This window comes from Podarcis muralis, chromosome 1 (assembly GCF_964188315.1).
Source record: "Podarcis muralis chromosome 1, rPodMur119.hap1.1, whole genome shotgun sequence".
NCBI classification, from domain to species: Eukaryota; Metazoa; Chordata; class Lepidosauria; order Squamata; family Lacertidae; genus Podarcis; species Podarcis muralis.
The window spans coordinates 112,883,628-112,899,862 of record NC_135655.1 but is presented as its reverse complement, the minus strand read 5'-3'; the positions used below and the strand labels follow the sequence as shown (position 1 = coordinate 112,899,862).

General features: G+C 42.6%; 1 protein-coding gene across 9 annotated transcripts in view; it reads right to left on the bottom strand.

Moving 5' to 3' along the window:
• The window catches only part of ZNF385B (zinc finger protein 385B), a 146,803-nt gene that overhangs the window by 39,966 nt on the left and 90,602 nt on the right, over window positions 1–16,235 (bottom strand). For 6 of the 9 annotated variants that reach the window (XM_028748307.2, XM_028748302.2, XM_077916540.1 and 3 more), the window contains exon 3: window positions 5,991–6,101. The exons of 1 other annotated variant lie outside the window; for it this stretch is intronic. In XM_028748307.2, the coding sequence (XP_028604140.2) occupies window positions 5,991–6,101 (111 nt within the window). Of the gene's footprint in view, window positions 1–5,990; window positions 6,102–6,328; window positions 6,472–16,235 lie in introns of those variants that run through there. 2 more of the 9 variants (XM_028748362.2, XM_028748359.2) reach the window with 2 other exon arrangements.

Below are 16,235 nucleotides of genomic sequence, written 5' to 3'. Positions count from 1 at the left end.
ACAGCAGAGCTGAAAGGAAGTATCGTTTTCATACTCCACAAAAAGGAGGCTTCGTTTGGCAATCTTTGGGGAGCATGCAAGCAAGGGTAGCAGTGTTTGCTAGTTAAAACTAGTTTTCTATGTTTTTGTCCGTCCCCCACTCTAAGTGTAAGAGCACTCCAGAATGTGGGCTCTCACCTTCAGTCTGAAGCAGACAAGCTTACCCCATGCATTTATCCAGTACCTCACAGTGTCTACATGTTTACATGTGATCCTCTCCAGTGCACAGCTTTCTTGTCAAAGCACAGATTTATATCCTTAATCCAGACCACAATGGACTCTAGTGGCACAACTGCACCGTAGAAACAAGCAGCCTTGAGCACTTGGTGCCACTGTAGTTTTAGAACTGCAGATCTGCGATATGCAAAGAAACAGAAACTTGAGCAGGCAGAAGGATATCCCTGCATTTGTTTATCCATGTTCGAAAGACTTGGTTTAAGGGTAACTGACACCAAATCAATTCAATCAGCTGTAAGTGATACAAATAAGAATGGCAACGTTTACTTTTCAAAGCGGCATACTAAAATAAGGTATGCTTGAGAGAGAATACACAACACCAACATACAGGCATTCATTGAAGTATTAACGATCAGTGCAAATTGCATTTTTTTAAAAAAATGAACACCTGTGTAACTTTTAACTAGTTCTAAAATCTGAACTTTCATGTGTGCATATGGCAAATAGCAAAATTCCTGGTTCCATTCCTGGAAGTCTCCAGAAGCAGATGTACTAGCAAGTAGGGTTTGTGTGCCTAGGTTATAAGTGAAACCTCATGGCCTGATTTTATGTTTATGTGTATGCGGTTGAAAGAATTGTATGTGAAAGTAAGAAAAAGGAGGACTTTTCACCTTGATGTTTGTTTTATTCTAAAGGCTTTTGGATCTTTTGTTGAAAGCTATTCGGTAAATGGCTATTTGAGAAGTAGCAGCCTCTGTGCCTACAATTGCTTATACAGCATAATTCTTCCCAGTATCATGCACTCTTGGGACATGAATAAGCATATCCAGTCTTATCCTCAAGGAGAAGGGGACGACAGAGGACAAGAGGGTTGGACAGTGTTCTCGAAGCTACCAACATTAGTCTGATCAAACTGCAGGAGGCAGCGGAAGATAGGAGTGCCTGGCGTACTCTGGTCCATGGGGTCACGAAGTGTCGGACATGACTAAATGACTAAACGACAAAGTCTTCTCCTTTCCTGAACTTCCATTGTACATGGTATCGTCTGGGCTGGCCAAAGAGAATTTGCCGTTTCAGGTGAAGTAGCAAATGGCACCCCTTTCTCCAAGTCAAGGCGCATGGTGCTAAGCATTTTTTCTGGCAACCGATGTGGAAAATCCCACAAGCATCTCTCTACAGTAGTAAAAATGCAGCAATAATTAATTAAATCACTAAATAGTATGCTGCCTTTCGTGACACCCACAATCTATTACTCTCCCTAATGGTAGAGACAGCCCTCTCACACTTCTTAATATATTGATAATAATGTTATTTCCACTCCCCCCCCCCAAAAAAAGACATGACAGAATGGCTGAAATTACTGATAATTGCCCCTAATCTTTGTGCACTGATCTTTCCAGAGGAAACTGCTCACAAAGTCTCAAAGAAACAAAGAGGTTAGCAGCTGAGTGAATTAAGAGCTCTTTTGGAATAGCGAGTTAAGGCTGAATGATTTCCATTTCCATCTTCTCTAAGAGTTCCATAAATCTGCATCAGTGGATGAATAAATGGGAGTGTTTGGATTCAAAAAAACAAAACCCAGAAAGGTGGGCAGGTATTTAGAGCATTCCAAGAGGGGGAAACTTGCAAGTCGAGTAGTCAGGTACAGTTGAAGCCATCATAAAGGTGGGTTCTTTAGAGACATGAACCCACATATTGTCTTATCACAAGCCATTCGAGTTACTGGCAGTATTATAAAGTTATCAGCACCAAAACTCACTCAGTAAAAAGTCATGCACAAAGTGGTTTATCATGGTGCAGTGTGGCAGAAGTCCAGAAGAGGGAGTCCTTGACCTCACAGGTGAAAAGGAGAGAATAAAGATGCAAAGGGAATTGTGTCCTGGTGCTTGCAGCAATAATACCGAGCAATGAGAGACTCAAGGAGAGAATGCCTTACTTAAAATCTAATGAATTCATGGCAGAGCCATGATTTGAACTGGGAAAGTCCTGGATCATACAAAGAGCATGCAGCTGGTAGATATGTCACTTATCGGCAAGAAGTATCACGCTTTGTTGAAGAACCAAAAATTGGGGGTTGGTGTTTTCTGCTCAGTTAAAGACAGTTATAATAAATAGATTAACAAGAAACTACCAGTGGGAGTGGTGGGCAGGGAGTTTAAAGGACACAATTAGAAGAAAGGCAGAGGAGATTAATATACCCTGAGCTGGTTCTGAACTTGGCTTGGAGTGGGAAGACTATTAAATGGCCTCAGAGAACAGAGCTGCCAAACGTGATAAACCACATCTTTAGCATGCTTTCTTCGAGGTGAATTGTTGAGCCAGCCCCGCGGCAGCAAAGAAGGTAAATGAGAGAAGAGCCACATGCAGTTCCTGAACAACATTGTAAAGAATTCAGGACTTTAACATGACGTAGCTGCTGTTCTTGCTGAAGTGTTTGGAGAGGCCGTTATAAGAAGCAGCAAGGGTGTGTAAATGGCTAGAAGAGAAATAACCAGTGTGCATTGCAGCGGGTCAGACTAAATGACCCTCGGGGTCCCTGCCAACTCTACAATTCCAAGATGCCCCTTGATGTGGACTCTTATCAGCTCCAGCCAGCATGGCCAATGGTCAAGGATATTGGGAGCTGTAGTCCAACAAACACCTGGTGGAGGGCACCATATAGTCTGCTGCATATTGGCTGCTAGCCTTGAGCAACGACGTGAGGCTCAGGCATGGACATGCTGAAATTCCTGCTGAGCTCCTACACTCACAGGCAGATGGGAAAGTCACCCTCTCTTCAACCCCACCTACTCTGCCGGGTTGTTGTGAGGCTCAAACTACTTTGTGAAAACTGGACGGAAGACTGGAAACTAAGCTAACAAATAAATAAGCTAAAGCGAACGTTGCAAGCCCTTAACTTTGATTTCAAAATGTCACACGCTTGCTCTTTATGTTATATGTCATGCCTGTGCTAATGACAGCAAAGCAGCATCAACAGCAATCTTCAGTAATATGCGTAATAATGTTTTAAATGTGTTGCACATGATAATTAGTTGCCTTGAGGTTAACTACTGAAGGGAAATGTTAATCAGATGTAAACTTATAATTGGCATTCATTTCATGCGCTTTTTGAAAGGAGGACTATTTGAGTAGGATCAATTGTTTGATCTGGGTTCTCTTACACAGAACCTTCACAGAAACTGAAGTCACCACGATGTGTGCGTGTGCGTGCATTACATGCATATTGACTGAAATTATTTGGTAGAGTACTTTGAAGCCGCAATCTTACATACAATTTCAAGACACACTGAACACAATCTGACATTTACTTCTGATTTTATGCATAGGATCACACTGCCCAGGTTGTAATTTATACGAACAAAGAAAATAAGGTTATAATTCATCACAAAGAAAACTAATGATGTCTGTTGAAAAGGGATTGTAATTATCTCTGCCCCCTAATTCTTTTGGATTGTTTTGAGTTGTTCTAGGGAATGTTTTGAGCCTCCTATATAAACACAAAAAACTGTTCAAAAAACTGAGGACAAACCTAGAAGTCCTTAAAACAGAAGCACTGCCTTCAAGTTTTAGCTGTGCCTAAAATCCATGTCTTCTAGCCAGGAGGCTCTGCTCCCTAATCCCAGATGTGTGATGCCTGTTTAGGTTATCCACTGGTGAGGGGAAAACTATTCCACAGACACTCACAGGCTCTCAAATGTCTCCAGCGTTTGTCCAGCCCTGCTCATATTAAGCCCAAGTCTGTATTATTATTGTTATTTCCATCATCATCAATTATTTCCATTATTATTATTTTCATTATTATTTCCAACAGTCAAGTAAAATACCAAAGGCATGGCAGCACACCAGCACATATGTGCATCTGTCCCTATTCAGAACAAATATTCGACGTACTAACAGCAAACTCATAAGAATCAGAGAATTGTAAAGTTGGAAGGGACCGCAAGGCTCCTCTAGTCCAACCCCCTGCAGTGCAGGTATCTCAACATGCGGTTTCCCATCCAATTGGAAACCATACAGGACCCTGCTTAGCTTTTATGAATGTGCTAGCAGTTTTACTGCTGCACCACTAGGGGTTGTTCCCTGGCCCGATAGTCTGCCCTTACGCAGCCAAAGGGATGCCACTCGGGGGAGAACAGAACACCAGGAGGGAGGGCAAATGAAACAGAGCGTTCTGGAAGAAGAAGAAGAGTTTGGATTTGATATCCCGCTTTATCACTACCCGAAGGAGTCTCAAAGCGGCTAACATTCTCCTTTCCCTTCCTCCCCCACAACAAACACTCTGTGAGGTGAGTAGGGCTGAGAGACTTCAGAGAAGTGTGACTAGCCCAAGGTCATCCAGCAGCTGCATGTGGAGGAGCAGAGACGCGAACCCGGTTCACCAGATTACGAGTCCACCGCTCTTAACCACTACACCACACTGGCTCTAGGTGTGGCTGGCCTAGAATGCAGAACAGGAACACACCCCACAACCACACAGTTGCGTCGCAATGGGAGGGCAGTGCCATGTCTGGGGGGGGGGTGTATGACAAGAAGGCACCCCATGGGGGCTCTCGGCAATGTGAGCAGCCATTGCGCCGCCACAGCCGCATGTGGAGGATCTTCCGTTCATGGCTTCAGCTCCGAACAGAGGATCCTGGCGTCGGCAGCAAACTGCTATATACAGTGCATGTGCAGCGTCACACGCATGCACTGTACGTAACGAAGCCGCAATTGCACTGTACATAGCGGTTTGCCCTGGCGTCGCTTGAGCGCCATACGAATGACGGTGGGATCCCTCCATGGCCGCTACAGCCGCATGTAGAGGAACCTCCGTTTGCAGCTGCAGCCATGAGCAGAGGATCCCGGCACCGTCCATACGACGCTGGAGTGCTGCCGCCGCCAAACCGCTATATATAGCACATGTGCAGTGTTGCTACATACGACGCATGCCTCGTACGTAGTGACGCTACACGTGCGCCCTACGTAGCGACGCCCCACCCTGGGTGTCACAACGCCTTCGTTCACCCCTGCAACCACATCCCCACCCAATGCTCACCAACCCACTTTTAGACAGTTTACTTTCCTTTGAGGTTAGTTCAAAAGGGATGTTAGCCGATAAGAGTTGTAGGCAGGGATGTGCATGCGCACTGTAAGGGACTAGCCTTCTTAGAGACACGCCAGACTTCTTCCCTGAAGCTATAGGTTCCCGTAAACAAAATATCCTTTCCTAACCTACGAGGGGAAGCATGTGGGCAGAATATTGCCTAATCACTCACTTAAAAGGGAAACCGGGCTGCTCCCACCTTCCAGTCTCACTCACCGAGGAATACAAAGGCGGTAGGGAAACTGGCAAGCCCTTATTTTTAAAGTTCATAAAAGTATATTTTATCAATATTTAATACTGCAGAATGACATTAAGCTTTCAAGTCTACCTGTATTTATGTTCTATCTGCTCTGCAATGATTCCCCTGCCCCTCACCAAAACAGTTTTGGCTACAGGCTCGTCATATAGGATGAAAAATCAAGGGAAATGCACACTGCATTTGTCCGTCCCTGCTTATTAAACATGAAACGCTAACCTGCCGGTTGCCAATGCAATCTGATAAATCTAACAACCAGCAGATAGTAGAAGGCATCGCATCAAGCAGTTGAATAAATTCAAAGATCCACTTAAGAACGGTCAGATCCCTCCCCCCCCCCCCCATCTACTGGTATGATGAACATGTTAAAAAAATTATTCCAAGCACATAGAAGCAGCAGTATGAAAGAAGACACACAGAGCTGATGATACTCACGTCAGAGTTAAAGCGAAGTTGACAGACATTACAAGAAATGACTTGTTTCTTCTTTGTGGGGAGCGACACACCAAATGTGTGGTTTATGACTGCTTTTTGAACCGGATCCATCTGAAGAGAGCAAATAAAAAATAAAATAAAATATCCAAGTTACAGTTTCACACGACGTGCAGCAAAGAAAACGAAAAGCTGAAAATTAGACCCATTCCCGGAAAAAAAACTTTGCTCTTAAGAGGATCGAACAGCATTCCAAATCGAACAGAAACAAACGAACAATTAAGTGAATATGGGAAGCAGTTTGTAAAATGGACAAATATTGTAGAATGCCAAATGCTGACCACCATAAAGGGACTTTGGTTTCTTTGCTCTCTTGGAAAAGAGAAAATTAAAGCCACCTTTCAAGAGAGAGAAGGAAGAGGAGAATTTTTATGCTTAATACACGTAGGGCTTCTTTAGCTTGCATTTGTTGCCAAACCAGTCTTGCTAAACTGACCTGGAAGCCTGAAATTTAAGATGAGAACTGTCTGGCACCCCCCCCCCCCCGGTGGAATGTGAATGGCTGTTTTTCAAACTGAGGGGTGGGCGGGACCAATAAAAACAAAGGTGGGATTAATGTAAAAGACCACATAACCTTGCCTGGTGTTGGTGAAGTCTACAAGCTAATTTGAGTTGTGTGAAACAGTTCTTTCTTTTGTCTGTTCTGAATCTAGTGCCAACCAATTTCAATGGGTGAGCCTGAGCTTCATTTTACGAGAGAAAGAGAGAGACCTTTCTATCCATCCTCTCTAAACCAACCTTAATTTTATAAGCCATGGTAAGTCTTATTTTTCTTCCAAAGCTAAAAAAACTCTAAATGCTTTAATCTTTCCTTGGAGACAAATTGCTCCACTCTTGATCCTAGAGGAAATGCAAAAGTGTTCTCATTTTCTCTCGCACAAAAAATAAATTGGGAAACTCATCTTTGGTAAGAGTGTTTGTTCAAAGCAGGCATCTTTAGACTTTTATCATACTAGGAAAAAATGACTCGTATTCCCCTATGTCCTCTATTATAGAATCAACAAGTGATGCAATTCTAAAGATTATTCAGACAATGACTTTTAAGACTTGTTTTGCATTAGTGAGAGGTATAACATTGGTAGTACTCCAACTATTTCAACTTTTAAATGAAAACTTTTCTGTTCCGCCAAGTCTATCTATGCAGGCAATTAATCTTTCCACCATGGTTAATTGATTTTCACCTTTCTTACATGATTTTTAATGCATGGTTTGTGGTTGTGGTTTGAAAATTGCTTTCTAGCTTACTTTCTCTGGCTGCAATCTATGGTCCATGGGAAGGCGTTGGGATGTTTTGGGTCTTCTGGCAGCGGTTCTCAACCTGTGGGTCCCCAGATGTTGTAGGACTACAACTCCCATCATCCCTGAGCTCTGGCCTTGCTAGCTAGGGGTGATGGGAGTTGTAGTTCAACAACATCTGGGGACCCACAGGTTGAGAAAGGCTGGCTTAGAGGGTGGCGAGACAGCCAGCCCTTGTAGAGGGTGATCTGACCCCCCAAAAAGCCTCTTTCTACTGCTGCAGAAACTTCCCCATCCCAAAGCCTATCTCCAAAACCTACACATTCCTACTCTGGAGCTGGTGCAGGCATTTCCTTTCACTGGAAACGATGGATGGGATTTTTTTTTGGAGGGCAGTAACAAACTGAAAAGGGCAAAAGTAAAGGAAAAGTTGCTGTGGCTTCACTTTTGCCATCCCAGTGCAAGCCTGGCATGGCACTGGAAAAGGCTGTTTACCCAACTCAGGTCTTCCTCATTCCCTTCCCAACTGCTCTATTAATCACAATCACTGCATTTTCTTATGTTTGATTATACTTCCATAAATCCATCTCACCATAAGACAACAGGAACTTTATTGGACCCAGAGCAGGCTTATTTTGGCTTCCACCTCAACAAATGTAAAACTACCAACACAAGAATGAAAAGCAAAACTGAGCAAAGAAACACCATAAAACACTGGGCTGAAACACAAATTACACCAAAAACCCATTGTAGACAATTGGTTCCTTCCAAATGGCCATAATAAACCAATGGATTTATTAGGTACCATCAAAATAGTTGTCTTTCAGGGACAACTCCAAATTGTTGCTTACACAGCACTGTCTCCATATGATCAAAACCACTGGAATGCATTAAACCAGGTGTGCCAGGAGGTTTTATCAGGTGGTCTTCTGACACTATCTCCAAATTTCCTGAGATCATTTAGATGCTTACAGCTCACCCTTCCCCTGAACTTTCCATAGTAATGGCCTGTCTTTCCTAATTGAACAGCTGTCTTTCTAAATAGCCACAGGTACTCATTGGCCTGAGACTAGCAGTCCCACGGTTCTCCATGGAAAACAGCAGATGTTCTGGTGTTGCTCACAGGTACATTAAGTGAATCCCTTTCTAACACCCCGGTGGCAAATTTGAGGAGTGATATCTTAAACCAGAAATAAGGGGAATGTGAGAGTACAAAAATTAGTCAAGCTGCCTGCAAGCTGATGGGACTTTGAGTTCAGGTCCCCCACTCTTATCTTAAACCAAACACATAACATATTTACAGTGGTACCATGGGTTAAGTACTTAATTCGTTCCGGAGGTCCATTCTTAACCTGAAACTGTTCTTAACCTGAAGCACTACTTTAGCTAATGGGGCCTGCTGCCGCGCCACCGGAGCACGATTTCTGTTCTCATCCTGAAGCAAAGTTCTTAACCCGAGGTACTATTTCTGGGTTAGCGGAGTCAGCAACCTGAAGCATATGTAACCTGAAGCGTATGTAACCCGAGGTACCACTGTATTTAAATTTTATTCTGCCTTTCTCCCAGCAGGCATCTCCCAGCAGAAATTAAAACAGATACAACTAAAACACACAATAAATGTAAGTATTTTTTAAAAAATAATCAAGTAAGTAACCCCACTAAAACTGTTTAAAAGCACAGACACACAACACAATACTTAAAAGACTCTTTCACAACGGCCAGTCTGTACAGACTTGTCTTACAGACAAAAAAGTCTGTAAGAACAAAAAAGAATTTGCTGCTGGCAAAAAAGGAAAGCAAATAGAGGGCTAGCCTAGCATCCTGTGGAAGCCAGTTCCGCTATCTGGGAGCAGCCACTGAGAAGGCCCTCTTTTGTGTCCTTACCAGATGTGCCTTCAAACGTGGAGGGGCAGAGAGAAATGCCTCCCCAAAAGATCTCAAAGCTCAGGCAGACTCATGTAGAGAGATATGGTCCTTCAGGTAGATATCAGAGAACACGGGCTATCGAAATAACCAGCCCCCATGGGGAAGTGGCTTTGTTTATGAGCTGCTTCACAAACTTCATTTTTTCTCCCACAGAAATGATCACTGTGGGTATGATGGAACCAAAGTAAAGTATTAAAAATAATAATCTTAATGATTTTAATTGGGCAAGTTTAAGCACATATCTCACCCACATGGGTCAACTACTAGTGCTTAATTTTGTCTGGATTCTGCCTTGCACTAGGAAAACTGTGCACCTGAAGTGCAGCAGGAGAAGGTCCCCCAACACCTGCTTAAATCACACAAACCAGGCAATCAACGAAGCCGATGTAAATCACTTCCATACACATTTGCACTGAACTAGAACACAGGCACATGAGGCTGTTTTGCATAACACCACGTGTTCAGCCAGTTTATGACTGAGACTAATTAGCTTCCAAATGGCAGATAAAAGGGGATTTCACAGCTAAAATGTGTTCATTCAGGACCATTTGGATAATTCTGTTTTGCTTTTGTTATGGGCTAAGCAATTCTATACCCATATTACCCCGGAACTGTAAATATGCTACCCCGGAACTGTAAATATGCTGGTGGAATGGCCACGGTATCCAACGCTCAGCTCTGTCACAGTGATGCGGCTGGGATGGTAAACTGATACGGTGGCTACTTTTTAAAAAAAATGGTACAGTTCTTTTTAAATGGCTCTTCCCATGTGTCACCCACATCCAGCCCATCATTATGCCCAATTTCAGCCATTATGCCAGCATATCTTCACTGGTGGGACACCTCTAGTAGCGAGGAGTTCCACCGGTGTATCCAAAGTGCTTTGCCAGCACACCTGTCATAGTGATGGTGTACCCTGTGCTCTGCTGGTGTAGCAAGGCACTGGCCAAATCACAAAGCCCCGCAGCTGGCGGATCCCCAAAACAGGATTACATATATTTTGTTAAATAGATTTTATTAACAACATGTAGTCAGGTAACAAGGGCTAAATCATTAATTGTAATAAAACTTCTTGCACATGGAATGAAACCCTTCCCGTTTCTATTCCAACCGCACGAGAACAGCTACACCTTCGAACAATTCGCCCGGAAATTTAATATTGCTCTTCAGAGCAACAGATTCTATTGAAGCCAGACGCTTACAAAATCACTGTACACATTAAATGCCCTAAGGCAAGTTATTAAATTTACACATGCAAATACCCAAGACATTTCTTAACTAATAATATCCAATTCCTGCTCCAAGATGTTCCACAGTATTATTTTCACCATTTGCTACTGCTTCTGTTAGCATGTAATATCGTTAAGTACGCAGGTGATGCACACATCCTTCTGCACCTATGCAGCAAATTCTCTTATCGGCAGGTAGCTTTTTTAATGTACTGTGGTGTCTTTTAGGGGTTTTAAATAAATAAGTAAATAAATAATAAACCAGTCTGCTAATTACCACAGCTGTTAATCACAAAATACTGCAGTAATGCAAAGTACCTGAACCATCAGAAGTAGCTGGCACCAGTAAAGAGGAAAGGCAGAAAGAAACACTATCGTCTGTAGAGCTGTTTGAAGACCCAGCAGTGCTCCTCCAGAGATTTCCAGATAATAATCCGCAGCGGTAACACCAGGCAGTTGGTAGTTAAAATTAAAAAGGCAACACTACAATGCAACACAGGCTGTGATGAAAATCCTCGTCTCCAACAGCAAGCGGCAACCAGGAGAAACTCACACAAACAATACGGCTGGCAGAGTCTCCCAAGGCGAAGATCAGTACTCCTGTGGGAGCAAACTGATGTTCTTTCCCAAACTGGAGGACTGAATGCAGCCTGCTTCCAGAACAGAATTCAAGAAGGCTCAGCATTAACAATTAATACTCTTTAAATATGTCAGAAAGCAGGGTGGATTACAGCATGTTTGAATAGCAAAATAGTACCTGTCTGCCAGAAGGTTAGTGCTGTGTTTTTAAACCGATCTTGGATTGCTAAATAAAATTAAACATGCCATGATGAGTAACTGGCATAATTTGTTGGTGTTAGTTGCTGCTTGCTTCTCAGAGAAACTAGCTAGCTTGTCAGGTACTAATAATTGTGGTCTATTTAGCTGAAAAGAAACTGACAAGCGTTTAACCCAGTATTCGCTGTGTTTTGGAGAGATGCTAGCTATGGGCAAAACATACCAACTAACATGGTTAGCAGTGCAGGCAAGTTCCAGGTGTATTCTCCGTTTAATCTCTTTTGTAAACAGTTGCTTGAAACAGGGACAGGCAAACCTGTTGGACTGTATCAGTAGTACATCAAGAATCAGAAACAACTTGTTCTCTTCTGCACCATACAAAGGAAAATAATCCCTATTCATGTGAGTCACTTGCCCTGGTTAACATGGATTACTATGCAATATTTCCCCACATTATATTTCCCCACCTTTTTTCTTCCTAAATTTGATGAGACACTAAAAGGTGAGTGGAAATGAATGGTTTTTAAATATGAAAATGGAAATTAAAAAAATGAATGCATAGATTTTTAGTGTTTTCTAAATTTCACATATAGTTTAATAACGATAGTTTAAAATAAAGTTTGAATATAATGCAAACATTTAAAATGCAAGCTGTTGTTTATATTCTCTTAAATCTGGATCTATGGCTTTGCCAGTTCTTTAAGGTAAAGAATGAACTGTGTGTTGTTTGAGATCAAGTGTTATAAATACTGCCCATGATATGCCATATTGTGTAGTGTGTTTATGAACATGGATTTGATTCTACATAGACTACGATCGTTACAGATGTTGGGAACCACTTCTTTTCTCTATAAGACATCATTTTGTACTTTACCAGGATCTTTTCCAGCCTGTCTGGTTACCTCAGTTGAAATCTTATATTCTTAAAGCTTCAGAGCTCTGTAATTTGCTCAGTTCTCATGATATAAACGTTTGTAGAAGCAACACAGACATACACTTCCCATCTCTGGGACAATTTCAATATGCCTAGTAACTACTACCCCTTCTTAGTTGATTCTGTAACACTCTGGGCGCATTCTTCAACTAAGAGGTCTTATTTAGTGTCCTTGCATGTACACACATAAAAAATAAATAAGTGTCATTTTATTTGTTTAAAATCATTTTTCTCCTAATCCAATGGAAGGTAGTCATGCTTAACTCAATGGGAATTTAATTATTTCTGATGGGCAGATAAATCCAACCCTGTGATGGATGGGGGATGTCTGCTGCTTGAGCAGAGGTGTCTTTGTTCAGTTCTGCTGACTGAGTCAGCCTCCTGCCAGCTGCTGAAGTTGTGGGCAGGTGAAAAATTCTCTGTCAGTGGATGATTCCAAAATGAGGCACAATGAGAGCATGGAGGGAGCATGACTGAGTTGGCCCAGAATCTGCTGGATCCAGACCTGACCACTGCATCAACCTGCAGCTTTTGAAGGGATTGGGCCCAATTGTTTTGTCCCCTCCTTCCACCTTCCACCATGACCACAATGGATTTGTGAAGAATTTAAGGGTGGCTGGATAAAGACCATTGAATAATGCTGTGCAAAAAACAACAACATGGATTGCTTGAGCAAATGTTTGAAGCAGGGATGGGGAACATCTGGCCCTCCATATGTTGCTGGACCACAACTCCCATTACCCCTGTCCATTAACAAAGCTGGCTGGAGCTGATGGGAGTTGTCAACAACATCTAGAGCAGGTTTCCTCAACCTTGGCCCTCCAGATGTTTTTGGCCTACAACTCCTATGATCCCTAGCTAGCAGGACCAATAGTCAGGGATGATGGGAATTGTAGTCTCAAAACATCTGGAGGGCTGAGGTTGAGGAAGCCTGATCAAGAGGTCCCCCATGTGTGCTTTTGGGTTACAGTTCTAGGAATCTGAGTGCTCTTTTTGGTTGCAAATGATCATGTTTTTTATACTTCTACCAACAAATTATTGAGCGCTTCTGCCTAGGAAATAAGAAAAGTAGTAATGGGAAACTTGATTTATATCAGTTATTTAAATTAGTCTTTTCTCTTGGTGATTTAAATTGCCTTGATTTAAACTAATACCCTGGAACATATTCCAGCAATTCCACCTTCTTTCTTCTATAAATTCATCAACAGTACAGAGCCACTTCAAAGCCTGAAGTTATCTGTTCATCTTCACATGAGTACAGATATTAGTTTTGCATCCTTACACAAACAAGAACTCTCTTTCTTATTTTTAGTATTAATTTATTTCACAAACCTCTGCATCAAAATACCTCTGTAAGACTTACAACTGCAGATATAGCGTACAATTAACAAAAACATGCTATGTAATAAAAAACTACTTCATCACACACGCTCGAAGAACAGAACTGATCTTACTGAGACTCATGTCTATCTTCAGCTTCAAGGATTTCACCACAACAACCTTTTCTTCCTCGTCTTCCCAGCCAGAAGTGGCATGGGAGCCAACTTCTACTGAGCATCACTTCTGCCCAACAGAGAGGCCTCAGGCTGGGTCAGCCTGTGCAAAACTGCATGGGACTGCATGGTGTCTTAAGCAAAGCTTCCCTCTCTTGTCCATGTGAATAAGGATGTCATGCATCATTCCATTATTAATAAATCAAATTAAGGCTAACAGGGCTGTTTACGGTATGAAAACACAAAAATGCACAAACAAACAAATACCGGTCCCTAGTTTAAAAGGCCATAGATTGTTCAACCGGCCAAAGGTCTGGGAGAAGAAGAGTGTTTTTGCCTGGTACAGTGGTACCTCTGGTTACGTACTTAATTCGTTCCGGAGGTCCGTTCTTAACCTGAAACTGCTCTTAACCTGAAGCACCACTTTCGCTAATGGGGCCTCCCGCTGCTGCCACCGTGTGATTTCTGTTCTCATCCTGAAGCAAAGTTCTTAACCCGAGGTACTATTTCTGGGTTAGCGGAGTCTGTAACCTGAAGCATATGTAACCTGAAGTGTATGGAACCCCAGGTACCACTGTATCTAAATACAGTCAAACCTTGTTCTTCGCCCGCCTCTGCTTGCGTCCGCTTCTGTGAATGTCTGTGGCAAACCCGGAAGTACTGGAATGGTTTACTTCCGGGTTCGCCACTCACGCATGCTAAATTGCGCTGCGCATGTGCACAGATGCGGCACTTTGACGTGTATCATTTTCAGCTTGCGGATGGGTCTCTGGAACGGATCCCGTCTGCAAAACGAGGTTTGACTGTATATGTAATGGAGGTGCCAAGCGAGCCGCCCTGGGGAGAGCATTCCACAAATGGGGAGCCACCACAGAAAAGGCCTGTTCTCATCAGTACTAAGTTACCAAATAGGCAGAGGTGAAGGTTAGTCTCATACAACCCACTGAATGGGTCAAATCCTCTATCTCTAAACAGTCTTAAATAGATACTCATTTTGAAATCTCAGGGCTTCTGTTGCTACTAGATTACTAAAGATCACAGCATCATCTGAATGCAACTGGGCATTTTTTAGCTCAAAAAGCAGAGTGCTCTAAAAGATATTGCTGGCAATCTCTATGTACCAAACTTTTTAAGAAGACTCTCTCTGTGTGTGATTTTAGGAACTCACTTCCTGAAATAATTTAAGATCGGTGTTTCAATAGCTCAGCTCAAAGGATTCAGGCTCCTACAGCAGCTGGTGGCTGATGGAAGATCACGATGATATAACTCACTTCAGGAGCTTTTTACTAGCTATAAGACTACCACACTACATTCTGCCCAGGAGTTCTGGAAACAACACACCTAAATAACCATTAAACTGTTTAGCTTAAGAGTGGAAACTTCTGATCTCCTCCTCGAGGCTGTGCTGGAGGAGCAGAGGGGAGGAGGGAGAACGCAAGCTCAAGGCTCACTGCTGTTAGTGAACATAACACTAAACAAGAATGGTTAATAACTGAGAGACAGCAGCAGCTTCAGTTTTTCATTACACGAAGAAAAATGGATTGCTGTTACTGAGGAGTGTTGCTCCTAGTTATAGCTGAACTTGTGCACACTATGGTCAATATAAGTCATGGTTTGTTCAAATAGGTCAGGATCACACCATGCTGTATTGTTAGCAAACCACACAGGGCTGGCCCAATACATTTTGGCACCTGAGGTGAACCACAAAATGGCGCCCCCCTCCTTGTCTGGGAAGAAGGGGTGAGTGAAGTTCTACATGAGGAACAGGGTGGAAATAAAGCTCTACATTACTGCTCCTGTGGGTCTTGCCTCCTGAGGTATGTGCCTCACGGGTGGGCTGGCCCTGAAACGACAGTATAAACTAACCATGGTTCTCTCACTTCTGACATAACAAGAAACTATAATTAGTTTTAAATGGGAAGCAGATTATTTCAGTATTCTCCTGATGGCCACACTGGAGGAGGAGAATGGAGGAATGAGTGAGCAAGTGTATAAATCTGCTGCTCATGCACATAACACTAAACCTGTGTTTCTCAAACTTGGGTCTCCAGCTGTTTGTGGACTGCAGTTCCCATCGTCCCTGACCACTGGTCTGGCTAGCTAGGGATGATGGGAATTGTAGTCCAAAAAACAACTGGAGACCCAAGTTTGGGAAACCCTGCACTAAACTATAGTTTCACACTGTCTGAACTAGGCCTATGTAAAACCACAAAATAAACATAAAAACCAATCTTTATTTTAAGTACTTTATCAAATCTTTTTGAGAACTTGTTGAACATGTGTGCTCTTGGAGTTGTATGGGACACAGACAAATATATTTTTATTTTTTATTTAGTATGGTGAGTGTATACTATCATGTACCTATTTTCCTTTAGAGTTCTGGTGGTCCTGGACAATTATGTCCTGGGGGCTGAGGGATGATGAAAATCTATCTATGAAACAAGTCCCCTTGTTTATGTTTCTTGGCTGCTTTTCTGGAAATTTAAAGGGCCCCAGGACAGATAAACTAGCTCTAAGCCACTGGGATCTTCCAACTATTTGCCTCCAACCTGCACAGTAAAGCAGGAGAATTCAACACAACAACCTCTGTTTT